Source organism: Anas platyrhynchos, chromosome 19, assembly GCF_047663525.1.
Source record: "Anas platyrhynchos isolate ZD024472 breed Pekin duck chromosome 19, IASCAAS_PekinDuck_T2T, whole genome shotgun sequence".
In the NCBI taxonomy this organism is placed as follows: Eukaryota; Metazoa; Chordata; class Aves; order Anseriformes; family Anatidae; genus Anas; species Anas platyrhynchos.
The window spans coordinates 3,649,954-3,672,337 of record NC_092605.1 but is presented as its reverse complement, the minus strand read 5'-3'; the positions used below and the strand labels follow the sequence as shown (position 1 = coordinate 3,672,337).

Here is a 22,384-nt window from a genome sequence, read left to right as displayed (position 1 = left end):
AAACATGAATTTGGGTCTACAATGAAATGTGTTTCATAACAAGAAAGAGCAAACCCCCTCATTGGTTCCAAATGTACATTTCAAAGCGATGTACACAGTTTTTAGCCCAGAGAGGACACAGTGCCATCTCCTGGAGCTAACAATATCACTTTTCCGTTCCATCCCATTAACGGTGCAGTATTTCACACACCCTGACTTTCTGGTGAAGTACAAACACCTACACAAAGAGAAAATCTGGGAGCTCTCCTAATAGCCTGGATTTTCAACTGAGGTATGAACAATGCAGTTAATGAGTCTTCTATTTCAAATCTGACAACAGCCATTTATATACATCCACCCTGTAGCTATAATTCATAGTGTTGGCAGCAATATTCATGAAACTTATATGAAAAATAGCCTAAACAAGGCACTAACGGCAATATTACCTACAAATGAGAGAGATCCAAATTCAGATCCAAAATAATTACAGCAATTTTAAGTGATTTGTTACTGGTTACATTAACTGGGGAAAAAAAAAAATCACCTGGATTTCTGCTGAAAAACAGTGTAAAAATTTGAACTGCTTCGCATAGCACCTTGATGCTACTCAATCTCTAAATAAAATGGAAATGAAAATTATTTTCCATACCCACTGCAAAACATTCTTAAATCACCCCAGACTTACTGCCACAAACACAGCTTGTTCTTGTGCTGTCTGCACATACACATGGAGGAAAAAACAGTGACCCCAGCAATAACCTCTACAAGTCCCAAATATGACTGCTGTCCTGGGCCTCTGTAAAAAGCATGTTCATCAAATGTTTTTAGGGGACATGCTGAGAGAGGAAACTTCTAGCTATAGCTAACCAGGAAGTTGCTGCTAAGCATGCCTGCCTGAATTTTTGTTATTTTCTGTGAATTGTCAGAAATTATTGTTCTTACCTCTACAACATGCTCTCTGTGATCGGTTGGAAAAATCACCCTTCTTTCATTTCTGGCCTAGGGGAAAAAAAACAACACAAGCATTTTAATGCATGCTGAACACTAATTCCAGGTGGAGTTGTCTCAGTAAAATGCCAATTCCTAATAAGACTCAGTAAAAGTCAAACTAGTTCGTCAAGTATTTTACTAAGAGCTTTTAAAAAAGCTCTTATTTTATCTTTATTTAAAAAAAAATAAAAATATTTTTGAACCATTCAGGATTTTTTTTTTTTTTTTTTTTGCATGGGATGCAAAAGCTGCATCCTCAGCTTCCATCATATCCATGCAGGTAAGATAACAGCCGCAGCACACATTGCTTCTACTCGTCTTTTACTCACTCTCTGAACTAGAACCAGTGTCTGGATATTCAGTGAGATTAGCATCTGCCTTTTAATTTCCATGAAAGCCATCACTATCCATACGTGATACATGCATGCATTTTCACTACTTAAATCAAATAATAACTAGAAATGATTAAGGATAATGGATAAAATGTTTGAATTCACACAGAAAGTGATGCAAAGTCCACAGCCTGTGCTGTAGCTTCATTTCCCCCTTGCTAATTGGAAAGCATATATGAAGTTCTCTCACAAAATATGGTATCACAGCCCTGAATTTCTCAGTTGAGTTACCCTGACCTTACACCAGCACAGCTGATATAGTAATCAAGCCTTAATTCTGCAGATAAAAGGCTCAAGCTGTTATCCTCAATACCTCTTTGCCACACGAAGGTTTTGTTACAGCACAGACTACACTTCCAGGACAACTTATGCTTTGCTGCGAGCTTTAAGTAATGCTCGGAAACACAGTGCTCTCACTGAGGAGCACTTCCCTTGCAGTAATTTATTATCAAACACCAAGAACTTTGTGGGGACGCCCGCAGCGACAAAACCCCCCCTCACCCGCCGAGCCCCACCTGGGGCACTGAGGGCACTGAGGCGGGGGGCGGCCTCACGCCAGGGGGCCTGCGGCGCGGCCGGGGCTGTCCGCGGCGCTGCCTGCACGGCACAGCACGGGGAGGGGGGCCTTCGGCCGGGCTGCCCCGGGCGTGCCTGCGCGCGGCGCCCGCCCGCTTCCGGTGAGTGTTGGCGGGGGCCGCGCAGCGGGGCCGCGGCCATGGCGGAGGGCGGCGCGGAGCGGGCCGATGGCCGCATCGTCAAAATGGAGGTGGATTACAGCGCGACCGTGGACCAGCGGCTGCCCGAGTGCGAGCGGCTGGCGCAGGTGCGTGAGGGGAGCGGGAGGAAGGCGGCCGGTGAAGATGGGCTGAGTCATGGCGCGGGGCGGGCTAGGCCGCGGTCGGGTTGAGGCCCGGCAGGGCCACGGGGACAGGACAGGGACAGGGGCAGGCAGGGCAGGGACAGGCAGGGTAGGAGGTGCAGCCGCAGTAGCCTCCTCTCGCCCCCCGGCCCCGTGCTGAGGGCTCCGGAGCTCCTTGGGGAAGGGCAGAAGCTGAGGATCCTAAAATCCTGGAGTCATCAGGGGTGGCAGAGAGCTCCTCGATCGCTCGGTCCAGCCGTCCCCCTACCACCAATGTCACCCACTGAGCCATGTCCCCATCACCACGTCCAGCGTTTCCTTGAACACCCCCAGGGATGGTGACTCCACCACCTCCCTGAGCAACCCGTCCCAACGCCTGACCGCTCCTTCTGAGCAGAAATGGCTCCTCATTGCCAACCTGAACCTCCCTTGGCATAACATGAGGATACTCCTTCTAGTCCTGCCGCTGGCTATCTGCAAGAAACAGGCACCACTTCAGCACTTGGCTGTCAGTGTGCAGCAGGGGGAGATGAAGGCAGACGTCTGGCTGAAGCCTTATGAGTGAGGCAAAGGGACAGGGCTGGGATGGGGCTGGTTTGCTGCAGGGATGGGGATTTTCGCTGCTGCCACTTTCCACCAGCAGCGTGGCGTGGCAGGCGCATGGCAGGTGCTTGCTCATCCTGCTCTGCGCCAGCGATGCTTTGGTGTAATTGGTCCCGTGTCAGGTTGGGCACGCAGCTCTTTGCACCCGTGTCACTCGGTTATGTCCGTGCCCCAAAAGACTGGAGTGGGGGGCCAGGGCCATGGCAGGGTGCTGAGGAACAGTCTGCCGAGCACACATGGGGGCACACCCAGCCACAGCCACTGAGCATGTTGCTGATGGGGTCTCAGAGGGAATTGTGCACGTGGTGTACCGTATCTTGAGATTTCTTTGGGGCCCTGCTATGTAGGTTAGAGGTTTTTACACATCTCAAACCTCAGAACAGTCAGGTGGGATTTGCTTGTGGTCCAGTAGGATGGCATTGGATTCCTTACACGCTGCCAGTGCTCTGCGAGATCCATGTGTGATGTGAGAGGCACACTGGAGTGTAAAGTGTGTTGTAGGATTTTAAAGGCCTGAAGATAGGTAAACTGCATCTAATGCTGTCTGACAGAAGTGCATGGAGAGTAGGCACAGATGTTTGATCCCACCAGCAGAGCTCTGCATAACTATGGGCACAGTGGCTGCGCTTCATTGCCACGGAATTCTGTGACAGTCTGACCACATTCCTGACAAACCACTGTAGAGTTTGCAAGAATTTCAGTAGGATGAGGTACGCTTTAGAAGCAGATTTTCCTTTTCTCTCTTTTGTCATTCACCTCCTTGTTTCTAAACATTTTGCTGTCCCAGAGTTGTCATGGGCTGTTATAAATTCTCCCAGATAAACATTTTTTTGTGAGATACTTGCTAGGAAGTACAGTTTAGGACTTAAGAGTACTTTATGGTAGCATATTCTCTCTGAAAAAGGCCAATATAGTTCTCAAACCCCAAAAGCAGGACTATGGTAATTCCATGCCTGGACTGTAAGGTGTGTAGTGCATGTTTTCTGTAATATGTTGTGACTAAGATGTGATGAATATGGATTAAAGTAACAGTGTTGTTTTTTTGCAAAGGTATCTGCTTGCATATCTGTTCTCACTTAAAGCTTTGTTTTGGTTAGGAAAGAAATCAGTCTTATATCTAGCTTGGTGAGCATGAGCTAGCCAAACCTGTCTGCAACTTGCTGGGTTTCTTCCTCTAGACAGACAACTTCTAGCTTGTGTTAGGCAAACCCGGTACCTTTCTAGTTTAATCTGTGCATTTAGCCACATGTTTAACGTTAGGGCTGTGCATGTGTCTTTTTTTTTTTTTTTTTTAAATACATAGAAATCAGTGCACAGGCTAGTCTGTGTTTTTTTTTTTTTATAATTTTTTTTACTTACATAAGAATGGGAGTTTCTCTCAATTTAAACTGACCTGTATTCTTCAGTCATAGTGATAATTCTTTTACTCTGTTATATTAGGAGGGGAGACTGCAAGAAGTCATTGAAAACCTGCTCTCCTTGGAGAAACAAACACGAACGGTAAGTAGCATGTAGCGTGGAGCGTGTCTGCTGGGCTGGCCTACAGCCCGTATCCCCGTGTCCCACTGCATTAAAGCTGTGAAGGGGGTTGGGGTATCAGTCCTTCTCTTTTGTTGTTCTTACCAGTGAGGCTAGATGTAACAGAAATTTATTCTTTGTATCGTGGAAGTGCAAGTGATAGAGGCATGCAGGCTGTTCATCCCATCACTAACGTGCTGTTTGTTTGTTACAGGCCTCTGACATGGTTTCCACATCACGGATCTTAGTGGCTATAGTGAAAATGTGTTACGAAGCTAAAGACTGGGATGCTCTTAATGAAAATATAATTCTTCTGTCAAAGAGAAGAAGTCAGTTAAAACAGGTGAATAAAATCGTATTTGGAGCTACATCGTATATATCTGATTCTTCTCTGTGTGCAGAGACTTCTGACTTTCCAGCACCTGCCAGAGTACACTGTAATTAGATTCTGCTGACATTTTTTTGTAGACATATGAATACCAATAATGAAACTCGTGTCTGGAATTAATCTGTCTTTACTTTGTACCTGAGCTCCATGTGGTTCATCTTGCCATTCTTGACAGCACAGCTGTGCCTTTTTGCATGACGGTGCTTTCAGACAGTAGTTCATCTTTACAGTCTTAGACAGTCTAAGTTGTAGACGTATTCTTAATTTTTCATGTTCGCATGTGGTGTACATTAAGTAGTTACTGTGATTTATTGTGATGAAATAAGGTATATACTTCACATACTTGCTTTTGAAACTGTCATACTCTGGAATTCAGTTCTGTCTGAGAAATCAGGTATCAAGATAGCTGGAAACAATTGCATTTAAGAAGGTGCAAAGTGTATTCTGCTCTGTGTTTATGTAGTGCTTATCTTTGAGTGTTTTTATTTGAATGCCTTTGAGAAACCTAAAAATATTTTTCTTGTCTGTTACTGTACTAGGCAGTTGCTAAAATGGTCCAGCAGTGCTGCACTTACGTTGACGACATCACAGACTTACCAGTCAAACTGCGCTTAATTGACACGTTGCGGATGGTTACGGAAGGAAAAGTAAGATTCCACAGAGTAGATATTTGGATGTATTATTAATACAGAATTAAAAAGTGCCGTTTATTTTTCACTTTTTAAAGTGTTATATATTCGATTTTGTTAGAGAAATGGGCAGTTTAAATTAATTTCTTTTGCACTTAACAAAGTTTTATGTACAGTTACATTAACCACAAGTGAATTACTTGTGTTCAAACATCAACTGTATGTCTTAGGAGGGTTGTGGTCTTAGAGTTTATGCTCTTCTTTGGAAAATTCCAATATTTAAATCGCCAATTCTGATTTCAGATATATGTGGAAATTGAACGTGCTCGTCTGACAAAGACACTTGCAACAATAAAGGAACAGAACGGTGAAGTGAAAGAGGCTGCCTCTATTCTGCAAGAATTGCAGGTAACTTGCCATGCAACTCAAAATTGCATCGGTAATCTATGAGCAGTCAGTATTAATTTTTATTATTGTTTAGAAATATAATCAGGTACATCTGCAGAAATGTCTGGAATGAGATTAACTGTTACGAGTGAAAGTGTAACTCTATTTAAACTGCTTTTGTTAGTCTAGGGGTTAAATTGCATGGAATATTTTCCGTTTGGAAGACAAATCTCAATTCGCTAAGTATTGCAGTGAGTTTAGCGTTAGTGAATTTCTCTCATGTGAGTAGGGGCTATAATTCAAAACTGAGTAAGCTTTTCTCCATTTTCACTTACTCTGAAATAGTTTTTTTTTTTTTTTTTTGAATCATGTTACGCTTCTCTATTTTACATGATTTGACTTTGACAGTACTAAACAGTTAATCTTTAATTTTAGGTGGAAACCTATGGTTCAATGGAGAAGAAAGAACGTGTAGAATTTATCTTGGAGCAGATGAGGCTCTGTCTAGCTGTAAAAGACTATATCCGCACTCAAATTATCAGCAAAAAAATTAATACTAAATTTTTTCAAGAAGAAAACACGGAAGTAAGTTGTTGGAGGATTTGTTTTTCCCTATTTTAATCTAACATGCTTCTCTTCGGGTCCAAGTGTATTTGAATCTTCTGTTTTCTGGAATCCATTTGGATTTAATTTACATGATTCATAGAGCTGTCTTAATTCTACTGTTTGATACCGTTTCAGAAACTAAAATTAAAATACTACAACCTAATGATCCAGCTGGATCAACATGAAGGCTCCTACCTCTCCATCTGTAAGCACTACAGAGCCATTTATGATACTCCATGTATTCAAGCTGAGAGTGAAAAGTGGCAGCAGGTAAAAAACAAACAACAAAACAAAACAAAAACACTACATACAAAATGTGTGTATCTTCCTGTGACAAATATGCATTTCATTACCAGATGAATTTACAACAGATTAAATAGCTCTTAAATCTGTTGTTGTTGTTGTTGTTATTTTTAATGGCTATCTTAGCGAATTGCATAGTTGAAAACGAGTATAATAAAGTTGATTTCAAAAGAATATTTATAACTAACATTTTTACTATATTGTCTTTGAAATCTTGAGATTATCTTTTTTATTTTGCGGAAGTGCAGAAATTAAAAACAGCTTTGCAAGTAGTCTAAATGATACCGTTGTGTGAGCAATATAAATGTTAGGTATTTAAATTCTTTTTAAGGTATTTATTTGTAATGTTCAAATTTCAGTTAACCTGTATCAATTTACCACTGTGAAGGAAGGTTCATTTCTACAAGATTACATCAATTTAGCTTTTAATATGCTTAACTTAACCCTTTTACATATTAAATTCTAAACTCTGCGAGTAGTTTTCTACCCTTCTGTTTAATTAACACTCTTTTCTACTGAACAGGCACTGAAGAGCGTTGTTCTTTATGTTATTCTTTCACCTTATGACAATGAACAGTCTGATTTGGTGCACAGAATTAGTAGTGACAAAAAGCTAGAAGAAATCCCGAAGTATAAGTAAGTGCCCTTTCTAATGTACAATTCTTAGGCCAAAAACATTTCTTACAGTAGCTGTGCAAATGAGATCTGTTTATGTTGAGTCTGCTGTAAACATTTCAGAATTTAATGCTGTATGAAAAATACTGCAAAATTTTCATGATTGTGCAAGTTAAAAGTTAAAATAAACGTTTCTGTAAGAAAAGAATCATTATTAGAAACACTGTCTGACGTTAGCTGCCTCCTGCTACTGTGAAGTATGAGATTGTACTTGTGAAAAACAATGAATATTAATGGTAATAAAATTAAGACATTTAAAGATACTTCGCTAATCTAGTTAAGCATGAAAAAAACCTTATTGGTAAAGGATTTTAAATCATCTTTACTAAACCATTTAGAGACCTCCTCAAACTATTTACCACCATGGAATTGATGCGATGGACTGCCCTAGTTGAAGAATATGGGAAGGAATTGAGAGAAGGATCCCTTGACAGTCCTGCAACAGATGTTTTTGGCTGTACAGAGGAAGGTGAAAAGAGATGGAAAGATTTAAAGAATAGAGTTGTGGAACATGTAAGTATGGCTGATTCTTTAAGAACTAGCTATGTATGCTATGCCTGAACTAAAAATACCTTTTGCTTGACATATTTTGTTCACAAAGGTGTTTTCTTTTAATGTAGGAAAGCAGCAGATAAGTTGCATTTTCCATTATATTACATTTTTCAATGTTTTTATTTGTTCATACCTGCATATTATAGATAGGTACTTGGCACAATGGCCAGAAAAAAAAAGAGCACATTGTGCTGAAATTGTGCGATTTAGCATTCAAATGTCAGTAGAGCAAAAACTTAAGTCTTGTTTTGTATTATTAATAATTGGTTAATTTCATTACTTAATAATTTGTCACACAGAGACTATTACAGGCACCTATACCTATTATAAGCACCTGTTGGTCCACAGCTCATTTATGTACTTTATGCTGGACTGCCATTAGAGCATTATGGCTCCTAATCTGCTTTTAACATTGACTTTTATATTTTTGCAGCCTGCTTCAATTATTTTTTACACATAACCCTCTACTCTGAACACTTTTATTCCAGAATATTAGAATAATGGCTAAATATTATACCAGAATTACAATGAAGAGAATGGCACAGCTCCTTGATCTGTCCGTTGATGTAAGTATTGCCTTGCTTATACTCCTTTCATAAAGGGAATAGAAATGTATATGTGTGTGTGTTTGTAAAAATATAAGTACTCAGCAGAGTAACATTCTCTTTTAATTCCAAATTTTGGTCTCTCTTTTACACTTACAAAGCTTTGAAAGTAGTGCCATAGAGCATCATTGCGTTCTACTTCTGCATTGTCTGTAAAACATAGCATTGTAGAAATACACTGCTTGGAAGAAAAATTCTCAGGATTTATACTTCTGTGTTTATGAATGTTCAAGGATATAGTATCTGTTGCTACTTGTGCATATATCTGCCTTTGTATCATCTTTCCAGCTCTCCTGGCATCATCCTTAGTTTTATTCCTCTATTTGTGATACCAGTGCATTTCAGCTTTTACCAGGAAGAACACAGTGTGCTGTAGTGATTTACACAGAGTGTTAAATGAACTTTAGTTATGTGAAAAGCAGTGGAAAAGCCTGCTGGGGATAGTAGTATGTTAATCCAAATATTTATTACTTTGTCTCTACTACTCAATGCAATACCCCGGATGTATTTTCATGCCTTTATGGGAGTTAAAAAAAAAACAAAAACACAACAGTTTTTCAATTCAGACAGCACTGAATGTCATGATGCATGTGCCCATATGGCAAAAGCTGATGATCAAAATTCATTTATGCTCAAGGTCATATTTAAATGTTGGAGCTTCTTATCTTATATTTCAGTGGGAAAAAGCGCTTGTCAATGAGTGATTAAATTTGATTGAAGATACAGGATTTCTCACCTGTAATTCGCAGGGATTTTCCTGTCTTGCTTGTTACAAGGGTTGGTCTGATAACTGTGTTGCCAAGTACTCCAAAGTGTAAAAGTCTGTTGGTGTAGTACATTAAACTTTTAATTTCATGAAAGATAATCAGATATAGATCAAATGAGGGAAAAAAACACCCTTGTGAATAGATGGTGCTAGTAGCTTGCTGTACCTATGTGTAATATTAAAGTATTGTGTTGTTTTTTTAAATACATTATTACCACAGATGGATTTCTTTTAAGTATAATGACAACCTCATTCCTTGTGCTTTAATGCTGTTTGGGAAGAATTCTGATGCTTTGAAGATGAAAATGCTGTTTTCTTGACTTAGTGCTGTTTGTCTTTGCAGGAATCGGAGGAGTTTCTGTCTAACCTAGTAGTTAATAAGACCATCTTTGCTAAAGTAGACAGGCTTGCAGGAATTATCAATTTTCAGAGGCCTAAGGATCCAAACAATATACTGAATGACTGGTCTCACAAGCTGAACTCACTAATGGCCCTAGTTAACAAAACCACGCATCTCATTGCCAAAGAGGAGATGATACATAACTTGCAGTAAGGTGCCTCAATAATCTCAGTGCTTTTAAAGAAGGCATTAAATCTTCATAATAGAGACTATTATTACAGTGTGTATATGTTTTTTTTTCTCCCTGTCAAACCTTCCTGGACTAAAATTTAGAACATAATTCCCGATGACAGTTAAGTTCCCTTGATTGTTCAGATGTTTTTTTTGCTACAATTGGTGAAAGAACATAATAAAACGGTATTGCCTGTATAATAGCAGTCTTGTGATTTATTCTTTTCTATTTATACCTGTATCTGTCTAATGCATGATTCCGTGGTTATTTTCATTTTTGAGACTGTGACTGAGAGGACATACTGTAAATAAAACAAAAGTCTAGGGTTTAATGGTAGTATGCACTGAGGTAACTGATGTTAATATTATAACGTTATGTCAGAGGTCAAAATAAAGGCCTGCTAGCTTCTTAAACAATGCATTGGATATGTTTGATCATGACAGTATGGGATTAAACCATTGCATTCATCTGAACTTTGTAATTCATCTCTCCTCAATGTACCCTCAAAACCCCCTTAGTGCTGTTTGCTTCTTAAGATTCTCATTTTGTGGATCAAAGGCAAAAATGAATTAGTTTGAATATCCTTACTGTAGAAATTGTATGTGTTTAAGGAGTCTGTGTTGAAGAAATATTATCCTTGGATAATTATGTAGTAAGATTAAAGTTGAGATCATTTGTTCATTAGAGGACACTGGAGGAATTCCAGGGGAATTTTCATGCTGGAGAATCAAAACTCGTTACTCTTCAGTCTAATAATCAGACATTAATGACTGCCTAGAAACAGATTACTTTATTGTTTAATAAGCTGAAGCATTGCTGTTGCTATCTAACCTAAGGTCTACCACTGACTTGTTTGTGGCAGAAGGTAAACCACGTAACTTCTGATAGTTTCCCATGGTTGGTGCTTCTGAGGGATTTAAAGGAAAATATAAAGATCTAGTGTGCTAGGACAATAAAAACATTGCATCTCTTACTGCAATCAGTCTGGAGCTTCTATTGGGAAATACCTCCTGTTGTTTTGTTTTCCAGAGGTGAAAGATGCCTGGTGGCATGTTAGACTGCAGTGTCAGTGAGGCAATTCTGTGCTGAATGTGCTATGTGTTTATTAATTGTACATGTTAATTGTAATGGTGTTTCCTGTATTTTGAAGTTAGACATCACAAGTGAAACTGATTGAAAAATGAGTTCTCTATATTGGAATTCAAGAAATGCCATTTCCCAGAAACAGGAGTGAACGCTATCAGAGACTGGAAATTGGTTTTCTGAATTTCCTGGGAAAGCAAAAGTCCGAAGAGAAAGGGGGAAAAAAAAGCAACAGCGTAAGTTTGAAATAATTAAAAAAGTTTTGTTTTGAAAAAGTAGAAACTAAACTATAGCTGTGATTCCAAGTGTGCAGTGCAGCTCATGGGAGAGCCAGAACTCTAGGGCTTTTTGGCTAGCAGCTTTCCATTAGCCCTGAAGCAAGTGGGGGTTTCTAAGTTTCCAACTCTTCCAGAATTTGTGCCACACCTTTCAGAACTCTGCTCAGATCTTTGCTTCATGGCAGGGAGCCTAGTAGCCCTAAGTGGCCCCAGGTTTTCAAACTCATGCTTTTTGGCAAAGAGCCTAGATTCTCCAAGGTCCTTGGCATGGCTCCTAGCTTCACGGAATAGGGAGAAGTCCTGTGAGCAGTGAGGATTTACAGAATTCTGACTTAAGGGTAGGGAGACTAGATGTATTAGTACCTTCTGTACAGGGCTTCCTTGCAGTCCCCTGGAGGTTGAACTCTAAATTTCCGTCAAGAAGCTGTAGTTTTCAGGATCTTAAAATGTGTAAAAATAGAATTGAACTCGGCTTTGTTGCATTTGTTGGATTTTTTTTTTTTTTTTAGTCCTAGTATTATAATTAGTCCCTAGAAATATCACTTGCTGCACTTCTGAGGATCTGAATCCTGTCAAGTCTCATGATGCTCAGCAGAGATTCATTGTTTTTGTCCTCCTCATGCCTCCCCATTGTGACTGTGGCATTTCTGATATTTCCAACCGCTACTGTTGTTTTTCTTCTGCTCCCAGACTCAAATGCGATCCACCATTCTTGGTCTTCTTGGGCAGAAGAGCATGCTGCAACCAGTACAAAAACTCAAATTCCTCAGCAGAGTCTAGTACTCTCCTCTTGTCATGAAATGCCATTAGTGACCATTGCACAGGGGGATTCCAGGAACTTGGGACAGTTCTGGAAACATGAGTAGTCAGCATATCTGTGTCTATGTCTAGCCTGTGCTGCGGGAAGACCTGGTTTCTCAACTCAGCCTGTAGAGTTGTAATGGTGTGTTTGATTGCAGAGGTTGGAATGATGGCAACTTCCACATAATACCCAATAAAGACAGAGAAACCTCCTACAATAGCAGTTAATATATTAAGCTTATTTCCTTAAGTTATCCTTTAATATTGGCATTATTCTTTAATATTGTATTGAAACATGTCAATAAAAGCCACGTGAAGTCCTTTTCTTCCCATGTATTGTGTGACTGCTTGCTAGTGGCATACCTCCTGTGCTGTTACAAAAGAAGTGGTTCTGAAACCCAAGTTTAGTTATATTATGGTTCTGTGGATGTAAGACTCATCCATCAGGCTAGTTGCTTTATGATTCGAACTTTGAGCAGAATTTCCAAGGTTCATGAATGCTTAGGATCAACAGTCCTCATCTTTCTATCTGCTAAAAAGACTATGGAAGAGCTTAGAGGGGGTACCACAGGGAAACAAATGCAGTTACTCCAACCTTGCAGGCTCCATGGCAGTACTTGAACAAAAGTGCTTGGCAGCCAACCCCACCAAAGAGCTCTTGGCTCTCTCTGTAGCCTCTGGCATGACCACTTAGGGTTTCTGCAATACAATTAACAAGTCCACAAAATCTAAACCTACTTTGTATGGGGGCAAAAAGTTTAAGTAACAAGATCCTAACAAGCAGTGGGTGTAGGGTCACAGTCTCCACATTGTTTTATACACGGCACTGTTTCAGAGTTTGGGGATTCCCCTGCTGCCATCATCTTTTCCAAGCTCCTTTATGGGTTGTTTTGGCAGTGCCGAGTTGCCATTGTTTTTCCAGCAGTCTTTGCCTTTCAGTGCTTTCAATTTGAGAAGTTCAATACAAAAGAGATAGCAAAAAGCAGGAAAAGTGATGTCCATCACTGAACAAATCTTTCCAGCTGCAACTCAGTCACTAGATATGCTTTCAGTTCTAGTACTGTATAAAGAGATGCTTTCTGAAAAGGGATTCAAAAGTTAATGATAGCTTATGTGAAAAATAAATTAAGCATCTTTCTGTATCACCCCCAACCTGAATTCCAGAGGGTATATGGAAGATTTTATATAAGTCATTCTATTTTCTACTTTTTTTTTTTTAAAGGAAACTTTCCTTGCATTTTATAACAGAAAAAAATCTATAATACAAAACTACACTAGCTACTGAACACGACCAACCTCCAAATAAAAGCACTAATTCTACTTCAACAGCCTAGTCAAAGTTAGTTATGTGGTCTCACCTTTATCTGTTTCACTATAACTACCCTCTTCCTCTCTGCAGGGCACTGCCTGGCCTGCCCAGCACCCATGGAAAAAATGTTTAACTCACTGCATGCCATCTAGGCTCACCGGGGCCGGTGTCTGAGGCAGGCAGCTGCTGCAGACCAGCAGCGATGGCTCAGGGCAGGTTCCGCAGGAGAGGTTTTGTCCTCCTGAAATGGCGTCTGCTGGGTCGAGACTGGGACCAACGACGCTCCCCTCCGGCACAGCATTCAGTAGGGCACTGAAACAGTCAACGATAGCTGTAAAGTCGAATTGAAAAGTGGATTGATTTAAGTCTGAAGCTGCAAATGCAAAGGATTTCTTCAAATTTATTTCCTTCTACATTTACATTTTTCTCTCTTTATAAATGTATTGCTGATGAATATTGAAAATACTCTTGGGCGCAAGTATCTTCTTGCAGTGGCAATGCATCAGAGGCTCGGCTGGTGGTTATTCTTCAAAGAGCTAGGAGGCGTTAAATGTAAATTTAAATATAAATGTATTTAGGAAAATCCAATACCAAAATGATCTGAATCTTCTAATTATTTTAATTAAAGTAGAAGGAAGAGCTTTTAAAAACACTGGGATCCTGGTTTTTCTGTTTTTTTTTTTTTATGACCTTTCTGAACACGCTGAAGAAAGCTGCTTTCCCTCACCATTTGTCCTAACTCCTGGTGGCCAAGGCACCGTGAGGGGCACCCATCTGCGGCCTCCAGGCCAGGAACGCCCTGAGAAACCCAGTTAGCAGCCCAGCGTAGGTACAAAGAACCGATTGCCAAAAATGTTTTGAAAACCCAGCTACCAGGGAAGATTACTCTGTGAATATAAAACTGTTACGCAAAGCACTTTTGGGGATTCACGCGCAGCGAGTGACGCGCTGCCACCCATCCTTCAGCAAAACCAGGCGGAGGTTTCCAACCACGACGCTGGGGCACCCAACTGCGGCCTGTGCAAGTTGAAGAGCCGAAATTAAGATTAAATTATTATAATTTAAAGCCAAAACCCGGGGAGAGCCCCGCTGTGCTCCCCACAGGGATGTGGTGTCGCAGCTGACCGGCGGGCCCCGGTACCCTTACCTGAGGGCTGGGACCCGCCGGGCCTGGCAGCTGCGTGTGGAGGCAGCGAGGCAGGACTCCGGGGGGCAAAAAAAATTAAAGAAATAGAAGAAAAGGGGGATAAAAACAATAATAAAAAAAAAAAGCAGGATCCCAGCTCGGCGGTGCCCCCTCGCTCCAGCCTGAGGGGCCAGCTGTGGGCGGCGGCCGCAGGCCTCGCTCCGAGGGGGTGGCGGCGGAGGCCCCGCTGCCGGTGGCGACCCTAATCCCGGCCCCAATCCCGCTCCCAGTCCCAGTCCCAGTCCCGGTCCCAGTCCCGGGCCCGGCCCCGCCGCCGGGGGAGGGCTTTCCCACAATGCTTTGTGGGGCCGTTGACAAGTGGATCCAAGATGGCGTAGAAAGTAATGACAGGTAAGTCCGGACTTCCCCAGCCGCCCCCCGCAGCGGGGCCGGGACCGTCGGGGCCGGGCCTTGAGGTGCTCGCCGGGAGCCCTCAGGGGGCTGCGTGAGGGGAGATCTCAACCCCCACACACCGCCTCCTCCTCCTCTTCCTCACCGCCGCCCCTCTGCCGGGCCCGGGCGCCGAGAGCGGGGGCTGCGGGCGGGCCGGGGGCTGAGCGGTGCCGGCTGGGGAGGGCCCTGCGGTTGTGGAGGGGCCCTGAGGCGGCCGCTCGGGGGTTGCAAGCGGAGGGGCCCGCTTGGAGCTTTCCCCCCCCCCGCTCTCCCCTCCACGCTCCGGGGGTGCCGCGCTCGGCCCGGGAGCCCTCAGCAGGCGGCGGGCGCGGCCCTGAGGCCGGGCAGCCCCGAGGGCCCCGGGGTGGGGGGGAGAGAGCTCGGGGGGGAGCGGGGCTGTGGGGAGAGAGGGGCTGAGGGGGGGGCTCCGTCAGGCTGGGAGGGGTGGGGGGCACGGCGGAGCGAGGGGGTGGGGAGGGAAAGGGCGAGGGGGAGGCCGGGAAAGGAGGTAAAAAAAAATAAACTTTTTTTTTTTTTTTTCTTTCTTAAAGGCTGGCGTAGGGTTTGCTGAAAGGATGGAGGAGTAAATTGTGAGGATTTAGCAGCTGTTTTTTTTTTTTTTTTTTTTTTTTCAAGCGAGCCCTCCGAGCGGTGGAGCGGAGGCTTGGCCTAGGAGCTTGTGGGTCTGTTTTCTTCAGGGAGGCTTTGTCAGGGCCGTGTGGCTCCAAGTTGGGAGGGCCATGGGGATCCCGAGGCTGCCCTCGGTACAATGCAACTGTTGTGAAACTGAAAATAGGAAAGTTCGTACCCCAGGTTGCAGCCCCGTGCCTTTTTTTTCTTTTGGAGGGGGGCAGATCCCCAAGTAGGGCTGCGTGTGATGCTACCCCTCGTGAGGCATTTGATGGGTTGTGTCCTTTTATTAATTTCCAAGCAATTGAAGTTGTTTGGTTCCAATGCAGTGGTAGTCGAGCTGTTGTTTGGTTATAGTAAAGCGATTAGTTGTTGATGGAAATTAAGATATAACTGCAGGGAGACAGTTGCAAGGTTGTTTTCCGATTAGTGACAAAATGAGTAAGAGTTAACAAGGTAATAGGATGCTTGTTTTATCGCAGGCGTGGGGAGCTTGTGTTGAGGTTATAAAATCACAGATTCATTTTCCATTTCAGCAATTAAATGATTCAGTTGTAAGACCAAAAATATTCTGGAAATGCAAATCCGTATTGACAGATTCAATATATCATAGCTAGTCTTGTTGGGATGGCTTGATTTGGTGAGGTCTTCTGATGTTAGTCTTCCTAATAAATCTTGTAACTGAAACAAAGGAAAAGATAAAATATTCCCTCTTTGTTTTTTTTTTTTTTTTTCTTTTCTCAAGTACACATTCTTTTGTAAAATTGAAAATATAACCAAATTAAATGAGATGATACTTGGCAAGTTTGTGGCATTTTCCAAGACATTGGTAGAACAGAGAGGGTTTACAAAAATGTGTTTTAAATTCAATTGTTTCAATATTTTTAAGTTCGATTTATTTTTTTGATGGCAAAGCATGGTTGACTGGGACAGCCTGGGGATGCTGGACTGCTTGGTGGTGCACAGCGGTGAGGAGCTGGTTTGGCACGTGCAGTTGGATCTTAGATGCGGGCAGAGCGTTGGAGTGACCGTCACCATCCCTGCCTCTCCTTGGGGTGCAGACTGAGGGATTCGGGCTTGGTAGGCTTGGCTCTTACAGCATACAAGTTGTGAGTGGCAGAGGTTACGTTCAGCTTTCTTTGTTGAGCTTTAATTAGCAGAGCAGTTTTTCTTTATTGGTTTGTGAAGGGACGTTTTGTGTTTTACTACTGATAAAATTGAGTTCTCTTTGTAATATATTATGAAAGCACAAATTACGTTTTTCTTGAGCTGAAATCAGAGTTCTCTTATCACTCCTCACCTATGTGAATTTTTTACTTAAACTACAGAGCGTGTATTTCCACTCCTTTAATTTGTGTGGACACTGTGCCTTTTCCACTGAGTTTGGATGAACTTTTATGTGAAAGAGAAGAAAGAGACATTTAAAACGATGGCTCGAGGACTTGGAAGGTTGGAATAGCAGAGTGGGTTTTTTGGGTTGTTTTCGTCTCTCCCCAGCAGAGTAGAAATTGAAGGGAGACTTGGAAGCTGCATTTTAGTCTGTGTTTTGGCCCGGTTCTGCTGCGTGATCCCTCGTAGATGATCCTTTCACTCTGAGGAATCTCACTAGCTTCAGAGAAGGTGCTCCTGGGCTTCAGGATCTCTATTTGGAGATCTGGTTGCAGGATAAGGGCTGTGGCTTGGGGACAACTTGTGCTCAGGGGTTAGACTCATGGAGGAATGCCCACCTCCAAGAAAAATGTAAGTAGCAGTGGCCAGAAGGGTTGAAGAGCTAATATTTCAAATTGACAAAGAACAGGCTTAGTGATTGAGGGATCTGGACAGTCTTGATGCAAATCACTTCACCTGTTTATGCATCTTTTTGAAGGAATTTAAAATAGGAATAGTGAATCTTACCAACTTGTGGAGAGTTGACGCCTGGGGATGAAAGAGGCCATACAAGAGCCAGGCAATATTATTACTAATGTTTTCCAACACTGTTAATTTAATAGTCTGATGAAATATCTTCTCCAATGTATGCAATTATATTTGTTACTAAAATTGGCTTGCAATTATAGCTGGATATTCTTTCTGACATTTAGTGTTTTTCTTTTTTTTTAACGTTGTTTGGTACCATTTCTGTTTGCTACTGCACTTCAGTCTGGGTGTTCTCATTCTAGCAATGCAGCAGCAGTTACTGGAGCAATTCAGACTATTAGTCGAAAGCCCTTGAATCTTTCACCTCACTGGTATTCCCTCTTGAGGTCAGTGGTACCTAGTAGCGGGAGTGAAATCTCAATTAGAAAAGTGTTGTGTGATAATTTAAGTCCTGTCCCCTGCGTGCAGCCTGAATAACTTGGGACAGCCATGGGAGCTGGCTTGGAGAATGAGGAGGGATGGTGGCGTTCTGCCCTACTGGAGGGGTGCAGGAGCTGGACAACCAGCATTCCCTCAGCCTTGGGAAACAGTAGGCCAAGGATTATAGCAGGTGTAAATCCTGGCCTTCCCTTTGACTGCCCTTGTGTCTGGGAAAGGGGGTCCTCAGCACTCCTCTGTGCCCAAGGTTTCTGCCCCATCACGGGGGAGAAAATAGCAAATTCGCTATTCGCAGTCCTCCCTTCTGCTCACCTATCGTTGCTGTTTTGAATTATTTCTCACTTCTGTTGATGAAGACCCTGCTATCAGTATGTGGCATTTATATTTTTGTCCCTTTAAATGAATGTATTATGGATCAGATTATCAGAACTAACAAGGCCTTCCTTTTTTTTGTTCTTGTTTGTCTTGCTGTTTCTTCTGTGGCCTTTGGCAGTAATCATCACTTCTCTTTATGTATATCAGTGACATATTTCAAATATCATACTTTATACGTTTAGTTTTGTAATTCCTTTGTAGACTTCTGCAATTGTCTTTTTTTTTTTTTGGGCCCGCAAGGAAGGGAAGAGAGAATACTGAAAAAGAGACTGCTTTTTCAGAAGTTAGCACAGAGCATTGGTATGGAATTAAAAAATATATATATTACTAAGGAATGCTTGGTCTTTTGGAGATTTTGACTAGGAAAGTGAACGCTTGTTTTCTTCTAGTGTTTGGGAATTGGTGGTGGAAAATAACTAAACTTTATAGATAGTGAAATTAGGAGTCTGCAAGGTCAGGCTGCTCTACAGAAACAGGCCTGCTTCTGGTGATTGTATTATGGTGGTATTGATATGTAGCTCAAGGTCCGTATTCCAAAACAGTCTCGCTCGCTGAGCTTTCATCTCCTTTTCACACAAATGTTTACAACATGAGGTTTCAACCAGAGGCAATCACTCATGTGAAACTCGGAAAAGTGAATATTACTGTTGGAAAAGGAGTCCTTAGGAATGTAAGCAGGCAGATTGTAATTACCCATGGGTGCGATTTTTTTGTTGTTCTTGCATTTCCGTTGCACTGATTTTAAAGTTCAAAGATACTTAATGTGGCCAAATATTTCTCTGCATTTTTATAAGCAAATTCGTTGTCATCAATCTGATATGTAACTGGTTATTTACCCAGTCTTTTCTTGGAATCCTCCAAAATAGTAAACTGCAGATTCACGACAGGAAAGCCAGGTAAAAAAACAAAAACAAAACCATATAGGTTTCAATCTTATTCCTTCCTAAATGTAATCTTGCTACACTGAGAGGTTCCATTTCATGACTGAAACATTTGAGTGGTTGCTATTGCCCCATCTGTGTCCTGAAGGAGCACCAAACCGTCACATTTTCTAAGCTGCTTGGAATCTTCGTCAGATGTTGGGAGGCTCCTTCTAGTCTATCCCTGCACTCCACAGTATTTCCAAGAAGCGGTAGGTACGCAGTGCTGCTGAGTCGGTAGGAAGAGTTTTTGTAAGTGATTTTATGTAAAGAGATGTTTACGAGTTGTTACTGTAAACTGCTGGGTGTTTGTTTCTGTTAGTCTCAGGAAGTACCACTTGTGCTAAGAATGGCATGGCTGAAGTGGATGGGTTTTAGTCTTTGGGTTATATGTGGTCTGGGGAAATACGTTTCATCATCCGTTCTGCTTGTAAGCAGCAGGAAGGCTAACGATTCGCAGAGTGCTGATGACTAAACGCTGGAAGAAAAGGAATTGCAGAACGATGTTACATAAAGAACTCTAAGTGTTGGAGGGGCAGGAAGTAAAGGGCAGAAATGTGAGCAGAGCTTGGCTTGGCCTAAGCTGGTCCTGTTAGGGTAAGTGTTATTTAGAAACAGCCCTTCAGTCTGTGAATTGCACTTTTTTCCCATAATTATATATTGCAAAAATACTGTGTTCATCAAAACACTAAAAATTACACTGCCTAAATGTGCTTAGAAAGATTTTTCAGAGCCCTTCAGACCCCACAGCAAAAGGGAAATACGTAAAAACAAGAGTTGTTTTTGAGAATCTGTTGTTAGCAATATGGCACAAGTGTTTAATTTGCTGGAAAATATTTAGTGGTTCAGCAAACCAAGAAAGTAGCAAATCTTTGTGGACATAATAAATGGAGAATGCCACAAATGAAAAGCATGGTGGTTTTGGCAGCATATAAAATAATGCTTCTTCCTTATATATATCTTCTTGCTTAAAATAATCTATATATTTTTTAAATGATGATTTCATTTTGTCTTGGGGTATTGTGGGGGGGAAATGGGCAGTATGCTTCAGGTCCTAAGCATCCCATCTGAATTCCCCATGAGCCAATTGTGATTCCAGACTGCTGCCTTGCAGCTGATCCTCTTCCATCCTGGGAACCAGAATTTGTTGGGCTTTTCTCATCCTCTCCACAGGGGGGTCATGGAGGGAAAGGTTTTTGTACCATACTTCTGCATCTGCACTAGCACAGTGTTATAGCTGGGTGCTGTGGATGTATTACACAAATTATGGTTCTGATTATAGTTGTTGGAGCTAATGGTTTTGAGGTAACTATACTTTGGCCATACTTATGACACTCTCGCATTCGGAATGGTGCAGGACACTTGTTTTGATGTTTTAACTGACTGATGTTACTGTATGGCTGTAGTTGTGTGTATATTTGTTTGGCTAGGCCAGATGCTGTTTTGTGTTTGTTTTTTTTTTTTTTTTTCTTCCCAAAGCTTTGTCAGAATTATTCTATTAACCGCAGTAGGATCATTACTCACTGCTACTGATGTCTGTTCTTCAAGTGGAGTTTAAAATACGTGGCTGAATCTCTAAAGCTCATTTCAAAAGGAGTGAGTAGGGTGAACACCACTGGGGAGCTTGCATTGATTTGGATACCAGTTATGGGGTTTGCTGTGCAAGGAGAACTGGGAATCCATGTCCTACTCTCAGGAGAGTTCTAAAATTAAACGTTAAAATTAAAGGAGAGGAAACAGGGAAGTTATAAAAGCATTATCTGGATGCAGGAGGGTAATGTCATTAAAATATGGAGTTAGAAGACCATTTCCCAAACCAAGCTTAGCCATATTATGCTATTTTATGCCTTATTATTTGAAGCACAGTCATGTAGCGATGGATTTCAAAGGTTATTTACAATAAGGATGGCGATTTTTAATGGTGAAGGTTAGTAACTGCTGTGAACTTCCCAAACAGCACAACAGAAGCGTCACACAGTCACACAATAGGTACGGTTTGGGGAAAGACATTTGGAGTATCTGTGGGTGGCATCCTTGTGCTATTAAATCGGGTATGGTGTGACCCTTTTGTGCGATGCATTGTATGAACATGTATCAGAAAGCTCAGTCCCAGTATTATTCAGTCCTACAATAATGTGAGTTCATTGTAATGCTGTGATGAGCACTTGAGTGTACTGAAAGGAAACTTCCATGTTCTGTGTCACAACCTTCTGGCATGTTTCTGTGTTCAGTTTGTGCGCCGTGCATTGTTAACTGATATTCAGCATGAAGATTTTTGTATTCTTTTGCCTCTTGAATGGATTGAAAGAGTTTTGCTTCTCAAACAGAAAATGAACTTAGTGTTGTGTTTTTTTTTTGTTTTTTTTTTTTTTAATTCATCCAACCGTACAATATAAACCTGTAGCAGCTGCATTCACACTGACAAACTAAGCTGTGATTTTCAGGTAGATTTCTTAGCCGTGGATGTGGTGCTTTGCAATACTGGGACGTGTTGAGACTGGAGAAAGTCCTTGTTTGAAAATGTAAGTTTGACACTTGAGAAAAGACTCTTTCGGCATCACTACAAAATCCTTATTAAGCAGAGAAGACTTGGATTGAGCCACTGAGCTTTGGAGCTGTTTCTTTTTTTGGGGAAAAACCAGCGAGTTTGTATGGGGTTTTCCAAAAAGGGAAGGATTTACTGCGGTAAATCATTTCCTAATTTTAAAAATACTTTTATTGCTGAAATCCAAATACAGGTTTATTAGTGAAAGCTGAAACTCGAACACAGGACAAAGTTAGGAACTGCTAATTCTGCTTCTGTCTCTGAGACTGATTGAATTTGTGAGCTTTGGCAAATGAAGTATGTAAGACTGTGCTGTGTGAGTGGCAAGTTCAGTGAACGTCCTGGAAAAACTTCTGTGACATACGTTGTTGCATTTAGGATTCTGAAATATTCATAAATATGATGTGTTGCATGTTGAAATGATGCTTGGGAATCTTCTTTGACTCCCCCTTGCATTCATTGGTGGTAGGGTTCTGCACTCACTTGGCATTTTGAAAATTAATTGACGTGTTTAGTCATATGTGCACAGATGTAGCTGTATTTCATACAGCAGACATATTTCAAAAAGTACTTTTGGCAGTCTTATGACTCAGTGGAGAAGAGTATTGGTAACTGCGTGACTGTGTGAATGCTTCAGATCAATGGCATTCACTTTTTTGGTCAAAATTATTAAACGTTGCATTGTGAAATGTGTGGACACTTAGGAACAAGGCCTCGTTTTGTTATTCAAGTGTTTAAGAAGGAA

At 41.6% G+C, this 22,384-nt stretch overlaps 2 protein-coding genes across 8 annotated transcripts in view; both read left to right on the top strand.

Annotated features, from left to right (window-relative positions):
- The first annotated feature begins 1,997 nt into the window (after window positions 1-1,997).
- On the top strand, window positions 1,998-10,024 carry PSMD12 (proteasome 26S subunit, non-ATPase 12). Of its 2 annotated transcripts, XM_027471670.3 has the most exons (11): window positions 1,998-2,184; window positions 4,264-4,323; window positions 4,556-4,684; window positions 5,269-5,376; window positions 5,662-5,766; window positions 6,181-6,330; window positions 6,487-6,621; window positions 7,178-7,290; window positions 7,668-7,842; window positions 8,370-8,447; window positions 9,596-10,024. In XM_027471670.3, the coding sequence occupies exons 1-11, from the start codon at window positions 2,077-2,079 to the stop codon at window positions 9,803-9,805; spliced, it is 1,371 nt and encodes a 456-aa protein (XP_027327471.1). In that variant the 5' UTR covers window positions 1,998-2,076; the 3' UTR covers window positions 9,806-10,024. The 2 variants fall into 2 exon arrangements, with proteins under 2 accessions (XP_027327471.1, XP_071881727.1); XM_072025626.1 differs by lacking the exon at window positions 9,596-10,024 and having other exon boundaries at window positions 8,315-8,423.
- Window positions 10,025-14,689: 4,665 nt separating this feature from the next.
- The window catches only part of HELZ (helicase with zinc finger), an 83,460-nt gene continuing 75,765 nt past the window's right edge, over window positions 14,690-22,384 (top strand). For 2 of the 6 annotated variants that reach the window (XM_072025623.1, XM_027471664.3), the window contains exon 1: window positions 14,690-14,832. Coding sequence is in view for 2 of the 6 variants with exons in the window: in XM_072025624.1 (XP_071881725.1) it covers window positions 14,826-14,832 (7 nt within the window). In the remaining 4 variants the exon portion in view is untranslated. Of the gene's footprint in view, window positions 14,833-14,876; window positions 14,898-22,384 lie in introns of those variants that run through there. The other 4 variants (XM_072025624.1, XM_027471667.3, XM_027471668.3 and 1 more) reach the window with 3 other exon arrangements.